At 40.5% G+C, this 16,657-nt stretch overlaps 1 protein-coding gene across 1 annotated transcript in view; it reads right to left on the reverse strand.

Annotated features, from left to right (window-relative positions):
* The window catches only part of MCTP2 (multiple C2 and transmembrane domain containing 2), a 258,431-nt gene that overhangs the window by 121,502 nt on the left and 120,272 nt on the right, over positions 1 to 16,657 (reverse strand). Inside the window, 2 exon segments of the mRNA XM_032175198.2 lie at positions 6,005 to 6,135; positions 8,577 to 8,741. Coding sequence (XP_032031089.1) covers positions 6,005 to 6,135; positions 8,577 to 8,741 — 296 coding nt within the window.

Genomic DNA, 16,657 nt, shown 5'->3' on the forward strand with positions numbered 1-16,657 from the left:
GTGTTTTTTTCTTAGGTTCAAAGACAAATGGACTAAAATCTAAAGTCTTTAAGACGTAAACCTTCTATAATACGTTAATCAAAGACATCTGCAATACGAAAAATCTCAAAAGAAGAATCTAGACTTTTTTCATTAGTGTAATGGAATCTTCTCTGCAAAAGTACTAAATAATTTCGTTGGGCTCTTACGTCTTTCTAGTCACTGCTGAAGACCAGTAAAACCTTGCTTCTTTTCCGTCCTCTCTTTGGCTACGTCTTATTGGTAGGATACAGGATTAGCCTTTCCCTGTTATGGGCAGGTGTGAGGGGCTAATAATTAAATATTTTTGGTTTGTGGGCCATAAGTTTTCTGTAGCAACTACTAAAATCAGCCCTTGTACCATAAAAGCAGTAACAGACAATGTAAAGAAATGAAGGTTTTTTCCCAAAAAAAACCTTTATTTACAAAAACGGGCAGCCATATGGATTTCACCTATAAGCCCTGGTTTGCTGGCCCCTGAACTACAGAAATACTTGTAATTTAGTGGTGGTGAATTACACGTCCTTTTTTTTTTAATGTAAATTTTTTTAACTCACGACGGCTCAAGAAACACTGGTCAAAATATCCAATGATCTGTTAGTTAATAAAAATGGATAAAGCAATAAAACCTATAAAAATTGCTCTCTTCTGTCTGATAGAAACAATATGGAAAACACACACTCAGGGCATCTATATAAGAAATTCAATTAATGAGCATGAACCAATTAGGTCTGTTCCGGTGGCATCACATATGACTTCACACACAAGGGGACTAAATGTCTTTGGACGATCACTCAGAAGGTGCAACACACTGAGCCCTTAGGTGACCAGGAAATTTTTATTCCAACATCAGCTTTTTAAAAATGTAATCAATAGCAGCTCCACTGCAACAACAAGATTTACACGATGGAAATCAAAATAGCCAAGTCACTGCTGTGTTAGTGTCTAGGAAGGAACTCCCATCGCTCATCTGCAAGACATGGAATCCAGTGGCTTTTTGCCTTCACCCCTGCCCTCTTCTCTAGCCTTATCATGTGACACCACTGATCTTTCCACTCCATCAAGGTTCTCGGAGGGAATGTGCTCTCTCTCCTCTCCAGACCTTTGCCTGTGTTTTACTGTCTTCCTGGAAAGCTCTTCTTCCTGGAAAGCTCTTCTTCCTGTCTCCTTGTTAACTACAACTATTCCTACAAGTCTCAGGTTAGACCACTGTTCTTCAAGGAAGCCTCCTCTTCCATTCTAAGCCCAAACTGGTATCCATGATGCCAGGACCTGCAGCCCTCATTCCACCTACTGCCACTGCCTGATTACTTGTAGTGGCGCAAGACTCATCAGTGCTCAAGGACAGCAGCCTTTTCTGTATCACTGTCCACTGAATCCTCAAGTACTTTGCCTTCTGCCCAACATACAATGTGCTCTAGATTTGAAGATTTGAATACACTGAATGCACAAAAGAATGAATGTCAGCGCTGTAACAAAACTCATAAAGTCAAAAACTCCAAATTATAGTGTTTTTCCTTGAACTAACTAAATCTTTTGCAGCCTCTGTTTCTTTCCCTATGTAGGAAAGGAATTGAAATAAATGTATTTACTAGGTGCCTCCCAGATTTAAAATGACATTGTTCTACTCACCTGAAGAAAACAGACTAAATTACTTTTTTTCCCTTTCCTGCAAAAGGCATATATTAAAGCCACCCTCTCTAGCCCACAGGCAGTTAATGTGCTGATTTAGCATTGTTTCTGACCTCCCGTTCTTGTCTTTCTCCATTAATCCCACAGCATTTTAATGTTTTAATTCAACACATAATTTTACCATATCAGTCAGACAAACCTGCTCAAGTTTTACTTGCCATGATAGCTTTTAACCTCTTATTCATTACCATAATTCTATGTTTTATATTACAGACTGGTCAGCTTTTAACTTAAAGGCAAGGGGCAGAAAAGAGTGCTAGAGTTTTAAAAGCTGTAAATCTCAGAGGCAAAGGAAGCCAGGGAACAGAAGGAAAATGGTGAATGTGTCAAGCCTGGCTGTAAAAGCAGATCAACGACATGGGGTGCAATTTGTCCAGAGAAATACTCCAGCCCAGATTTTTCACTGCCTCAGAGCCACTAATAAACTGGTAGAATGTCAGAGCTGCTTTATGCAGCACCATTTGGGACCGAGGAGGGATTCTGAGGTAGGCTAGTCCAAATGGGCTTGTGGGTTCCCATTCTCAATCTTTCCAAACTAAATTAAGTCTAGAAAAATTCTATAATGAGTTACTCTGTAGAATCCCCTTGAAATATAAAATATACTTTAAGAAATTAGTATGATTACTTTGAAATGGCTCAAAATGGAATAATCTATATTACTCTATATTCACACTCTTGACATTTTGTTTCAAAGTTGGAGCCGGCTAAACTTAGCTTTATGTCTTACTCTTCCCTAAAGGCTCACTGTTCCTATCTCAGATCAGATGCTTTTTTGCTTGTTTTGCCCATGAACAAACCCTGGAGTTGGTAGGCAACACAATTTCAGGGGATGATTGATCTTACCCAAGCACCTTCATCTCACCAACCTCAGTGTTTTTAGGAGTTACTTGTGGCTCGGGGGAATCTGCAGGTAGGTGGACTATGGGAAAAGGGGAAGTTGGCAAGTTCCACATGACTCAGGAAAGCCTGGAGGAGGGGCCTACGGGGCAGGTCCATGTTTTAACCATCACCAAGCTAACAGCCTACCCATGACAATGTGATTTCTCTACATGTAAGCAACCACTACCCCAGCCTTATCATACATGGTTATAAAACTTCAGTATTGTTCAGGCCGACCTACACTGCCCAACCCTTCCATCAATGGATGTCCCTCCTACCATGTCCTTGACGATGGTCACTGCTCACTTTTACCAAAAAATATCAAAAAATTCTATGCTGTTTTGGAGGAAAAAAATACATTGAATTTTACTAGTCATAGCTTATTTTCTTAAATTGCATAATTTGAGTTGCCAAGGTGTGAGGACCTACAGTTTATATGCAGAAAAATCTCAAAATTAAGTAATACCTACCATCAGAGGCGCAAGAGAATAAACAATGTCAAGTAGATGTTGTTAACGTTAGCCATGACGACCCTGCCAGTTGGCCAGTGAGCCCATTATACAGATACAGAGACAGACGCCACAGGAAATCCACTGTCCAAGTCCCACAATTAGCAGACAGTGTGATTATCAGCAAGCTCAGGATGTGTGACCCCAGAGCTGATGTTCCTTCCCTCCCACTGAACTGCCTACACAGCTTCCCTGAAGAGAATTTCCCCAGAGAGTCCATCTAGATTTTTAACTGTCATGTTCAATTATGAATATCAAGGTTTTATCCAAAAACAAAGCATGAGACAGGCTTTGGAGAGGAGAGTTACGATACTTTTGCACCAGCAGAGAGCCCCCTGATGCAAAAAGGTTTTTCCCAACAGTTGGAAAATAGCTGGGCCTTAGAATGAAGATCACAAAGAAAAGCAAATGTGTTTAAAAAAAAAAAAAAAAAAAAAAACTTGAAATATTTAAACAATAGCCAGGAAGAAGGAACCATAAGTAGCATGTCAGTGATGTACATATGCTAGCACAATCTTTCAGTCTGAGAAACAGTCGATATTTTATCGTAGATGTCTGCAAGCTCTGCAGATTAAAGCAGTAGCACCAGCTCCCAAGAGATACTTTTGTTATCTTTTGTACTACAGGAGAGGAAAAAGGAAAAGGATACCAAAAAAAAAAAAATTCTTTAAAATTCATAAAGAGGAAGAACAGAATGACCACCAAGACAGGTATATGTCTCAGTTACAAACAGGAAATAGCTAAAATAATAAATGAACACCCAAATGACAAAACATGGATTACAAGAGACATCTTAAATTAGTTTTTTTGTCTCTGTGAAGCAACCCAACACTCATTTGGAAAAGCGTTTCCTATTATGTGAAGGAAGCATGACAGCACAATGACTTGTGAAATGCAGGGGCATTATTCTTTGCACCTACTACAACAACATGTTGGCCATTCATCACAGGAGGCCCCTGTTCCCACTGTTCAGATAACACTTTGGGACACAGAGTTCTCTGAATTTGCGTAATTGATCTTTGCTCTTTGGGCTAGCACAAAATTTCAAATCCTACGACCATCCGTATTGGAAGGGTCCTGGTAGATCAATGACAACGTCAGAGACGCTGAGAAGTACCTGATCCTGAGCTATCTCAGTTCCCCTGTGTGGGTGGAGAAGTGACAGACAAGGTCACAGAAGTCATCCGACAGGCCATGTCTGTAGAAGACTGGACCACAGGACCACAGGAAGTGGGTTTTCTCCTAAATGCAAACCCGGCTGGGAGATGGCCAGGGAAGAAATGATTGCAATCCAACAGACAAGCATAGAATTGGGGATGTGCAGACGGTGCAAAGTAATGCAACCAGAGATGTGGAGGGTGAGGTGAGAGGTCTTAAGTGAGGGCAGTGCTGGTCCCCTAGGGGTGTTTGGACACGTGTGATGAAACAAAGGGATGCTGTGTGTTCATGTGTGTGCACACACAAGCTTGTGTTTTCCACACAATAATCAAGGAAAGTTACTGGTATCAGGTAGGTGAGAACCAGGTTTGCTAAACATCCTGCAACATGCCAGACAGTCCCATGCAACAGGGTCCGCATATTGAGAGACATCGGAACGACATTCCACGGGTACTCAACTCCTCACGCATCTATCTCAGGATTCTGAGGTGGGATGAGGCAATGACAACAAGCAGTCCAACGCTGTGCTAAGCATTTTACTGAGAAAAAGCCCTACACAGGTATTGGGTTAGCTGGGTCTCAACCTGTTTATGCCTCTAAACACCTTACTGATGAAAAAAATTTCACCTCCTTGGGCCTCCGCATTTCCTTGTCTGTAAAATGAAGGGGTTTTTACTAGATAAGTGGTTCTCAATCTTTAGTTTTCAGCAACAAAACCCTTTCTTCAAATGGAATCCCAATATATAGCACAGGCAAAAGCTGAGATGCTCTGGTCACAGAGGAGAGGTGCGAAGGGGCCCTCCCATTCCTCAAGGGGTGACCTTAAGGCATCTCCCTGAACCCAAGATCCAGCTTTGAAAAAGACACCCCATAGTGGCTGGGATCCCTTTCAACATCTGTGTTCTAAATTTAAGATCTGCGTACAAATAATACGTATACAGAATGAACACGAGGCAAGTGATTTGATGGAGAAAACTACTTGGTCTTTGAAAACAAAATCCTGACTCTGGAGCTCATGACTAAGTCCAAAGCCAAGTGATGTGTAAACTTCCGAAGCTCCACTTCATCATCTGTAGAATGAGCATGATACCAGTAACTCAAACGGCTTTTCTGAAGCTCAGAGTCGATCTGTGCTTCTGCCCGCATCTCCTTTTTGCTTACTGTATGCGGGTTACAGCACCTATGCTGCCTCATTTCATTGTATTTTTCACTACAACCCTAGGAAGAAGCAATAATATTGATATTATTGTTCATTACACATGTGAGTGTCTCAGTTGAGAGGGTCCAAAAGTAAAGAAATAAAATAAAATAGATTTGGCCTCAAACTCCATTCCTTGGTGTGCTATAAAGTACATCAAGGACAGTGAAATGCTTCCATCATGGGAACACCTAGCCTTAGATGTTTACTAAATTATATAACATTTCACTAGGTAGCAGAACCAAAATTATCGGGTATATTGGAAATTTATATAAAATGTTTTGAATAGTCTGAGATGGCAGCTTAACTTTATTTAGATAATTCCTTACACACACTATTTTAATCAATACTGAATGACGTTTCCCAATTAAACAAACAAAAATGAAAAGCAAACTTTCCCCCACTTAGGACTGGCCATCCAGCTCACTGGTGGCACTCTGGGGTGGCGGATGCAAGGCAGTGCCCTCAGCCCTAACAGATAAAGATCACCTCTCAGAACCAGCCCCATGCAGAAACATGCTCCCGCCACTGGAAAGCAGAGGGGACTCACGTGCCCAGACGTTCCTCATGCTTTTTGTTGTCCTTTCCCCACACTTCAATGTCCAAAATGCCCATCCTGTCAGAGAAGTAGTGAAAGTCAAACTGTTCCTGCCACTGCGGATTTGCACTCTTACACAGTGTCTAGAAAACATGCAGTTATAATATTTATTTTCTTAAAATGTCATTCATTGCTACAGAAGCTACACATTAATTTCATCATTAAACTGTAGGGAGTCAAGATGATGGACCTCACCCCTTATAAAGGTAAATTTCCTTTTTTAGAATGAAAGGGACTTGGTGGGTTCAAGAATTGGCAAAACATTACTACTGTCTTAGCTGCCCCCCAGATCCAATAATTTATCCACCAAGTTACAGAGAATACTGTTACCTCACAAGAAACCATAAATTATATATACACACACATACACAGTGGACATCTATCAACAGACATCTTACAATTGTCTCTTATAGGACATCGCACTAATTGCTTAATTGAATGCAAGTAACAGTTTTGTTGGCATATCCATTCAATGCTAGCTTACCAACTATATAAATTAACAGTTTAGGGTCTTAATTAACATCTGTTAGCTGCATTAAATGAGAAACCCATGACTTGTATATTGCCACGTATTTTTTTTTTTTTTTGAGACAGAGTCCGTGTCGCCAGGTGAGTGCAGTGAGATCTCGGTCATGCAGGTCCCTCCTGCCTCAGCCTCCCCAGTAGCTGGGACTACAGGCGCCCGCCACCTCGCCCGGCTAATTTTTTGTATTTTTAGTAGAGACGGGGTTTCACTGTGTTAGCCAGGATGGTCTCGATCTCCTGACCTCGTGATCCGCCCACCTCGGCCTCCCAAAGTGCTGGGATTACAAACGTGAGCCACCGCGCCCGGCCATGCCACGTATTTTTAAATCCAAAGTTAGTGAATCCAGTTACTAGGATTGGAGAAAAGACTAGGAAATTCCACTGCAGCCAAACCTAAAAATTAATAAGAGTGACTTGAAAACTCCACAAGTGTTTCTGTGTTCTTCAAAAGTCACTCAAACTGCTTCTACATTTGGTTCGTTGGCCGGATTTTCATTTTTGTTTCCTTTATATAGAGATTAAATTTGTGAATACAAAGTAAGCAAGAATGTTGGTCGCAGAGTATTAGGCTCTAGAGGTGCAGTGTCAGGTATTAAATCCCTGTACCAACTATTCTTGCATCAGAAAAACATACAGAACTCAGACCTCGGCTGTAGCCAATGTCATGTAAACTCATTTCAGCTGTTTTTCACATCAGGCTTAATATATTGGATCACAGAATTTAGAAATTAGGGAGAAAAAAAATAAAAATACAAGAAAAACCCTGTTAGACCACAAATTAAACGCAGTGTTCCCCAAGGGTGAATGTAGCAGATACTGAACTAATTCTACACTTCACCTTAGTCCAAAGGGCCAAGTGTGCTTAGTGATGAATAATTTTTCCATAAATCCTTAGCCTGACCCTGGCAAGCTAAAGGAATCTTAGTAGAGAGATATGGTTATCCTGGATACCCTCACTGTGAGGCGAAGCCTGAAATTACCTGGTTAAAATAATTATCTGCATACTTCTGTCTTAACAGGCCCTCAATTTTCACATTTTTTATAAACTATTCTTCAATATGAGCTTCAATTCTCTACTTTGTGCTAGAGTAAATGACATCTAATATTTGATTCTGTACTGAAAATTCTGCAGTATGCACAGCCTCTTGCCTCCCTGAATCATTTTCCAACTCGTCTGTATCTGCTGCATCCTCGATGCTAGAAATATCCTCGGTTATATTTTCAAAATCATCCACTGATTTTTTTTTCCTGTGTGGCTTTTGGCAAGTGATTTAACTTTCAAGTACCCCAGAGCTCCTTCAATCCATAAAACATAGGAAATATTCCTGTCTGACAGTTGTGGAAAACTAATTAATTATCATGGTTTAGGGACTATAGTTTTTGAAATAAAATCCACGCCAAATTACTAAGATTGAAAATTAAACGGAATTTGGATCAGCAGAATAAGACGAATTATTTTTAAAGACAGTTAAAATGCCATTATGTTTGTTTAAAATAAATCTCTTTTCATACTTTGGATAGTTTATTATTTTTAATCCCAGCAAAAAACAGCAGCACTAGATACTATTTTTGGTGTGAAGACTAGCAAGCAAGAGAAAGCAAATATTTTTAATTATCTCACATATTTTAACCCAAATATCACATATTATGCCATTCTATTTTTGTAGCATTTTGAAAACTTTTATCCTTTTGCCGCATTCTATGAAATATAGTTTGCTTATTTTCAAATTGAAAATAAGTCACACATTCAAATCTGTGATTTAATAAGGTTTCTCTAGCTCTGAGTTACTAAATTAAACTAAACTATACTAAGCAATTAAAACAATACCCACATTAATTGACTGCATCTATACAATTATTTTGTTTTCTGCTCCTCAGTATAGTTAGGAGGGCTGAACATAAATTACTTCTACTTTTGTAAAATTTAAAGTGGGAAACAATTTTTAATTATTTTTTATTTTAAAGATAGCATTCTCCTTATGGAAAAGATAGAACTTACCTTACTTTTATACCTCTGATCTCCCAGTTTTAACTGGACAAACATCTCTGTCATGCTTCCTCCTGAGACGTTCTTCCCTTCCAACAAAGTTATACTTATAATCCCGTTCCAGAGTTGGTTCTTTTTCAAGGACTCAGAGAGCCGTAGGTTGCGTATCAAAGAGGACTAAAGCAAAAAATAAAGACGACATGTAAACTTGCTTCTAATTCCTGAGAGTGACTTTGGTGATCATAGGAACTCCAACTTTCAGTATTTGATTATAAAAAAAATTCCTCCCTGCCTGGTGAAAAGTGTTATTTTCCATTGGTTTTGCCAACCTGCTGTCACAGTTCCTTCTCAAGCTTTGGAGTGGTAATAATATAGTGAAGGATGAGTATATGCAACACTTTGACTTGGCACTGGCCGGTACTCCCACCCAGATGCACTCTTTGGTGGGACTCCTTCAACTGGGCCTTTAGCTATTTTAATAGTGTGAGAGGAAGAAAGACATTCTGGGAAACAGAGATATTATACCAGAACAAGGCATTGCTTTGCCAGGAAGCAAAATATCTCTGGGCATTCAGAAATAATGACTTTGAATTTATCCTTCACATTTGAATCTGTCTCCACTTCTCTTTATTCCTTGGGGTACTACCAAAAGCCCTATACCATGTAAGATTCACTACTCCAAATAGAGCCTTCAGCGGCCTAGCTGGCCAAATGAGCTTTACAGACCTGGGGCGGGGGTGGGAGGGAAGGGAGCGTATAAAGCACATCTCACTGCACCTGGGACCCAGGAGGGGTTCAATAACTTAACTCTTATTTCCTTTGCTAAATTATATTACTCACACTCATACATACCTTGGAGGAAAAAGGCAAATGTCCTGTTCTAAGTTGTAAATAGAGTAGTCACACTTCATTTTTTAATTTCCACTATGTAAATTTTCAAACATACACAAAGGTAAAGAGAAGAGTATAATAAATCTCCATGTACTTAATTACCAGATTCACTGTCTTGCAAATCTTATTCTACCTATGCCTTCATTCTTTTCTGGTTGAAATATCTTAAAGCAAAATCCATATTTGTTTTTACATAACAATCCTGCTACGATCACACTCAATGGTGTTAACAATAAGTTGTCTAGCATATTAAATACACAGTGCATATTCGCATTTCCCTGATGGTCTCAACCATGCCTTTTTATGGCTAGTTTGTCTGAGTCGGGATCCCCACATGATCCATATGCTGCATTTAGTTAGCAGAGTTCATTTACGTTGTCCGTTCAATAAGTGAAATAACACAAGCATAGGCTTCTTTATTGAAGGAGAAATGAATGGGCTGAAGAATCTAAATGGTGCTGAGCATCATCGTCGAGCAATGAATTTCTAACACTATATATTCATTCCTGTCATCACTCGCTATATCTTCCAGATCATTCAGACACCAATTTGCTCGGACACCAGTTAGTCACAATTTATCACAACAAAGGGTATGTCAGTACCACAGTCATTATACACCAGCTTACCTCATCGAACCCAGGCCACTCCACCACTCTCAATAAATGATGCAACAATGCCACACTAGGTATTTTGATCATTTATGACAACCTTAAACAAAATACAGTCAAGAAAACACATATTCCCAAACTCCATATCTGTATTAGCCCATTTTCATACTGCTATAAAGAACTGCCTGAGACTGGGTCATTTATAAAGGAAAGAGGTTTAATTGATTCAGTGCAGCATGGCTGGGGAGGCCTCAGGAAACTTAATCACAGTGGAAGGTGAAGGGGAAGCAAGGCACCTTCTTCACAAGGCAGCAGGAAGGAGAAGTGCCGAGTGAAGTGGAAAGATCCCCTTATAAAGCCATCAGATCTCATGAGAACTCACTATCATGAGAACAGCATGGGGGAAACCACCCCCATAATTCGGTTACTTCCATCTGGTCTTTCCCTTGACAAGTGGGGATTATGGGGAACAATTCAAGATGAGATTTGGGTGGGGACACAAAGTCTAACCATATCAATATCCACGTAACTTTTCTCTTAAAACACACAGAGGCCGGGCGTGGTGGCTCAAGCCTGTAATCCCAGCACTCTGGGAGTCCGATGCAGGCGGATCACGTGGTCAGGAGATCGAGACCATCCTGGCTAATACGGTGAAACCCCGTCTCTACTAAAAATACAGAAAAATTAGCCGGGCCTGGTGGCGGGCGCCTGTAGTCCCAGCTACTCGGGAGGCTGAGGCAGGAGAATGGTGTGAACCCGGGAGGCGGAGCTTGCAGTGAGCCGAGATTGCGCCACTGCACTCCAGCCTGGGTGACAGAGCGAGACTCCATCTCAAAAAAAAAAAAAAAAAAAAAACACACACACACACACACACACACACATAGGTTTTGCAGGTGCTGAGATAGAACAGAAGGGGCAAATGAGGAAATAATTTTAAAAAGAAAGAAATATCCTCTTCTCTGGTGAACATGAGTAATTCCTTCTTACTTCATATATATAGAAATATATGTATAGGAATATTTTAACTATTTCATAAACCTTTATTATTGAATATGTTCCATCCAGAATAATATATGATCATTATTATTGTTATTATATATAAAAATAATATATTCCAGATATAACATACTCAATAAAAGTTTATGAAGCAGTAAAAATTAAGTGATTTTTGTATTGGTCGTAAACACACATCATCACAATATATAAATAGATGTATCTGCATATATGCCCATATAGCTATAGATGTTTACATAGATATTGATATACTTAATACATTTTGTAGCTTATTAGGTACATGGGCTAAAAACTTCTACCTTTAAAACAAAAATGAGATTTTGATTCATATATCCTGCTGCAATTCCTCCTTTTGCTTTTTTTCTTCTTAAAGTTTGACTTGCCAACCAACAAGCTAAAGCATGACCTGTCCCACGGCCATGCTTCAAAGTTCCGACAGATATATTCCTCCCTAAACACTGCAACTATTTCAAAATCCTTTTTATAAAAAAGGGAGTAATGTCCATGAAGGATCAAAGGGCACCCTACAGTCTGGCAATTGCTTAAGAAAAATGGCAGCACTTCCATGAAATATGCCCTAAAATAATTTTGTGGCTTGGTATGTCCTAATTTCAAATTGGATGTTTATCTTGGAAAGGCTTCTATCTAACTTGTCCATAAAACAGCTCCACTTAGCTCTATGAGCTCTGTGAAAATGGAATCCAAAGCTGGTTATTAAGGGGCCTAGAGATCGGTTCCATATGGCGGAACAGCATGGGAGGGCAAGGCTGAGGACTGTATCAGGCGCGACTTGGCTGGAGCTCCTGATCTATCCACGGACACTCGTTGCATTACACCATAACATCTGGATTATTGCTTGTAATGTCCCTGGGAAATATCCACTTTCCATCAAAGCTTTTATCTATCTCAGTCGGACTTTGAACATTTTAGTATTTAACGCAGTCATGTTTGATCTGATGGACTTGCTCTCTGCTGTCCAAGATTTTTTCTCCCCCCTCCTAAAGGGAGGGCAGGAGAAGTATTTATTGCAGAGTTCACAGACAGAAAAGAACACAAGACCTTTATTCTACTTATTACACCCCAAATATTTCTGCAAACCACTATAAGGTTATTTCTCAAATCAAGTTTCATCTGTGATCCACACATTCCGGAGGAGGTGTGTGTACTTTAAGGAAGTCTCTTAATTACTTTAACATTTCTCTTCCATACTTGATAGGTTTGATGAGGCCTCAGACCAGGGAGTCTGGGGTTCGGGGTAGGGCCTGGGCCATCTAATGTGTGCTTTCTTGCAGAGCTGGGCTCGCAAAAGTCTTTTGTGCTCTTCAAACACCCCTTTTTCCCCTCACAATAAATCAACTCATCTGCACTCACTCAGCTGAATATCTTAGGTTTTCATGCCTGTGCCCGAACCTATACGTGAAATTTGTCATCTTAATGTAGCCTGGAATGTGAAAGGAGAGAAGGAAATGACCCATCACAGGGGAAAGCCACCCCACCTGAACTGAAACAGACACCAAGAGATAGTGAAAAGTTTTGGTGCCTTGACCCTAATTTCTCAGCAGACATAATGGATACAATTCAGCACATCAGGGTTTTGTTATTTTTCTCCTTTCTTCCAAAGGATCAGACCTTTCGCTATTCCTGTGTTGATTCATTCATCTGCTCTGTCCTTCTCAGCCCCCACCTCACCAAATCCCCACCCATTCTTCTAAAACAGAAAAGGTGACTTCCATCAAAGGCACACTGGCTAGTTATTAATAGTGAAAACAAGGTGTGCTGTGCCACTTAGAAACATATTAACTTCTGTAAAAGAGCTTTGAAAAACACTAATTTACTTCTCATTCAAGACCATCCTGAGGCAGGAAGGGGAGAAACTGTGGAGTGGGACTAAAATTATACCCAGTGGATTCAAACAGGTAGGGAATCCTCATAAGTTTCTGATCTAGGACTAGACTCTAAAAACGGTGAATGTACTGTCATTGCCGGAATACATGAAATGGACTACAGTTTGGTGGCATGCATTATTTGATGTTTTGGGCCTGGGGACATGCTGGGGAGATAGTGATGTGAATTCCAGTACCCCTTTTCCTTGGCTGCAAAGGAAACTGAGGGAAGATGGACAGGTCAGCTTGGTGCCTCTTATCTGTCCCAGGCCAGGAAGAGTGGCAGGGAGGTCAGGAGGAAAGAAATCCTAAAAGGAGGGCATGAAGTCAGGAGCTGGAGCCACAGCCTACGGCCATCAAAAGCAAGATTACATTCAACTAGGTGGCACTCCAGAACTGACCATGCCAAGCAATACCCACGGGATAATTCTCCAAAATACTCTCTTGCATATAACAAAATACTAATCAGCCAACCAACAAAGAGAGCAGTAAGAAAAGGCACTGACCACAGCATACCTGCCAGGTGCCAAATAATGTACTGGTACTCCATACGTAGTCTCAGAGACAGAAGGATAAACATATCAGTGTTCCCGTGGTGCCAATAAATCCCATTTTGACTCTCATTAATTGTTTTTCCTAAGTAATTATGGGAAAGTAAGTAGTCGATGGAAACAAATGCATTACAAAAATCAACTTCGTAAGAAAAATGAGTAGTAAAGTCAGATTCCAACTCTGTTGACCACTGCTTTGAAAACTAAAGAGAAAACATTGAGCCTATAAAATGTTTCACTGAAATAGTCCTTTCAAGCTTTTTCAACGTGTAAAACTACTGTTCCTTGTCAACAGCTTTTATTGCATGACATGAGAAGATCCATACATCCATGGAACAGGCTCCCAGGGAAAATTCTTCTCTGCAGCTCCTCTCTATCATCTGAAGAGGATACTGGACCCATAAATTCTCCTAGAACTACACAGAAATCCTTGCATGAGAATATAAAGAAAGCCTTTTAAATTTCCCACATGTAAAAGTCCACAGAAGTTGCAATTTATACTTGTAGATAAAAATGGTATCAGTTCCAGAGATATGAATAATCTGTGTACAAATACATTAGCTATAAAAGCTTTGCATTAAATTTAATATTTTTAAATTATAAGATAAAATTGTCAATTTGTGTACTTAAAAATAAAAATTAGATTAAGAGAAGATTTAAAAAAATAGTTAAAGATTACACATACCCAATGACTCTCAGATTTTAGGACCAGCGAAATGCTTCTAACGCATTTTCTATTATTTAAAAAAAAGGTGAAGGGACAAAACAACACAACAACAAAGGCCACGTGATTCAACAAGATTTTCTTTTTGTCCTGACCTGTAGGAAGCTCAAGTTAAATGTTAGGCTCATGTGCAATAGTATTAATCGTCTTGTATTTCTTGATTTACTTGTATAATCCTGCTAGCCTTCACTTCTCTATTGCTCTATATTTCTTACTGAAAATACTTTACAAGCATCCCCATCCAGGGCTGGGAGTAGTGTGAAGCAGTGAGGTACAGGGCTCATGCTCCACATTCTGCAAGTGCAGGGCTGGTGCATCAGCCTGGATGCCTTTTATTTTATTTTGAGACGGAGTCTTGCTCTGTCACTCAGGCTGGGGTGCAGTGGCATGATCTCGGCTCACTGCGATCTCTGCCTCCCAGGTTCAAGCAATTCTCCTGCCTCAGCCTCCCAGGTAGCTTGGACTACAGGAGTATTTTTTGTATTTTTAGTAGAGACAAGGTTTTACCATGTTGGCCAGGCTGGTCTCGAACTCCTGATCCACCTGACTCAGCCTCCCAAAGTGCTGGGATTACAGGCGTGAGCCACCATGCCCGGCCCTGGATGCCCTTTTATGTTTTGCACCCAGAGCACCTCTCTTGCCTCACCTTAATCCCAGCCTTCCTCCATCAGCTTATGGTGAGGAGCCAGAGCCATGGCCTCCAAGGCCCGCCCTTCCTTACATCTCCTGCTTTTTCTCCTACAATTCCCAGCATCCTTCTTTATACTCTAGTCCTTCCCAGGGCTTCTCAAACTTGAAGGTGCTTTACAGTCACCTGGAGGGCTTGTTCAAAGATGGCTGCACCTCAATTCCAGAGTTTCTGATTGAAGAAGTCTAAGATGGGAGCCAGGAAGTTGGATTTCTAACCATTACCAGCTGCAGCTGGTCCAGGGGACACACTGAAAAGCAAGCTGTTTAGAGCCCTACAATAAAGTTTGGCGATCTTACCATATACCACATTATTTTATCCTGAAATGCTTCCATTCATTTCATCCTCTTTCTCATTTGATGAGATTCATTCCAGTCTTTTTTTTTTTTTTGAGACGGAGTCCCGCTGTGTTGCCCAGGCTGGAATGCAGTGGCACAATCTCCGCTCACTGCAAGCTCCAACTCCCTGGTTCACGCTATTCTCCTGCCTCAGCCTCCGGAGTAGCTGGGACTACAGGCACCTGCCACCACGCCCGGCTAATTTTTTGTATTTTTAGTAGAGAGAGGGTTTCACCATGTTAACCAGGATGGTCTCCATCTCCTGACCTTGTGATCCACCCGCCTCGGCCTCCAGTCTTTTTTTATCTGAGGGCTTCCCTGAGCCCAACACAGAGATCAGCATCCAACCCACTCCACCCACCTGAAAGGCCAGGATAATGGTCTCATCGCACTCTTTGAATACCTCCATTTCTCCTACCTGCTCATCAATTCTGATGACTAAGTCTAATTCACCTTGTATCCAAGGATAGTTTCTACCACAAGAGTATGTGCTCAGTGAGAGGTTTTGGGGCAAAACTGAGCTGAACATCATTGAGAGGAGAGATTTGATGAGATGTTAAGGAAGACAGTCCCTCTGTCCCTCTGGTATGGAGTACATACAAGCTTTGAAAGCTCTGATAAATTGTTAGCTTCACCTAAACAAGGCTACAGCTTCCAGGAAGGAGGAAAGCCTCTAGAAGTCATTCTGTCCAGGTTAATACTGACCTAGACTTCATAATAAGGCATCAGAAGGATCAGGGTTAAGACATTCAGCAGTGGGTCAGTGCAGTGTCACATTTAGATTGATTGATTGATAGATAAAGTAGAGATAGATGATAGATAGAGACAGGTAGATTAGCTACATTAGATCATAGATGGAAAACAGACAAGCAAATAGTGATAGGTGTATAGGCACATAGATAAATGTGGCTGTTTTGAGTATGCAAGTCTCCAATCCTTTGGGTTTAACCAAGAAAATAAAAAGGCAAAAGTTGTTACTAGGAGTGGGCATTTGAATTCAGTTAAGAATGTATGAAAACGAAAAAACAGTACAGCAAACAAAAAGCACTTTATTAATTGAGGAATAATTCCAGGTACAACACACTTCTTTTAATTCCTCAAATGGACAATATTTCCTCCTGCAAGAGGGTTTTTCTTGTACTACTTCCTGGGCTGACACAGAAATAAGACATGTGAGTTCAATTAGAGAAAGTGGTACAGTGAGAGAGTGCATTTACCTAGAAGATGACAGAAGTGGCATCTTTGAGTAGCTCCTTTTCAATCCCAAAATATATGACTACAGACAAAGCAATCAGCAAACTTCCTCCTGGTTCTCACCTGGACTTTGGACACAGAACAGTTCATCTGAGAGAGGGGGAGACAGAGAGAGAGGAGAGAGGAGGGAGAGGAGAAGTGG

The sequence above is a fragment of the Hylobates moloch genome, unplaced genomic scaffold, assembly GCF_009828535.3.
Source record: "Hylobates moloch isolate HMO894 unplaced genomic scaffold, HMol_V3 SCAFFOLD_14, whole genome shotgun sequence".
Lineage (NCBI taxonomy): Eukaryota > Metazoa > Chordata > Mammalia > Primates > Hylobatidae > Hylobates > Hylobates moloch.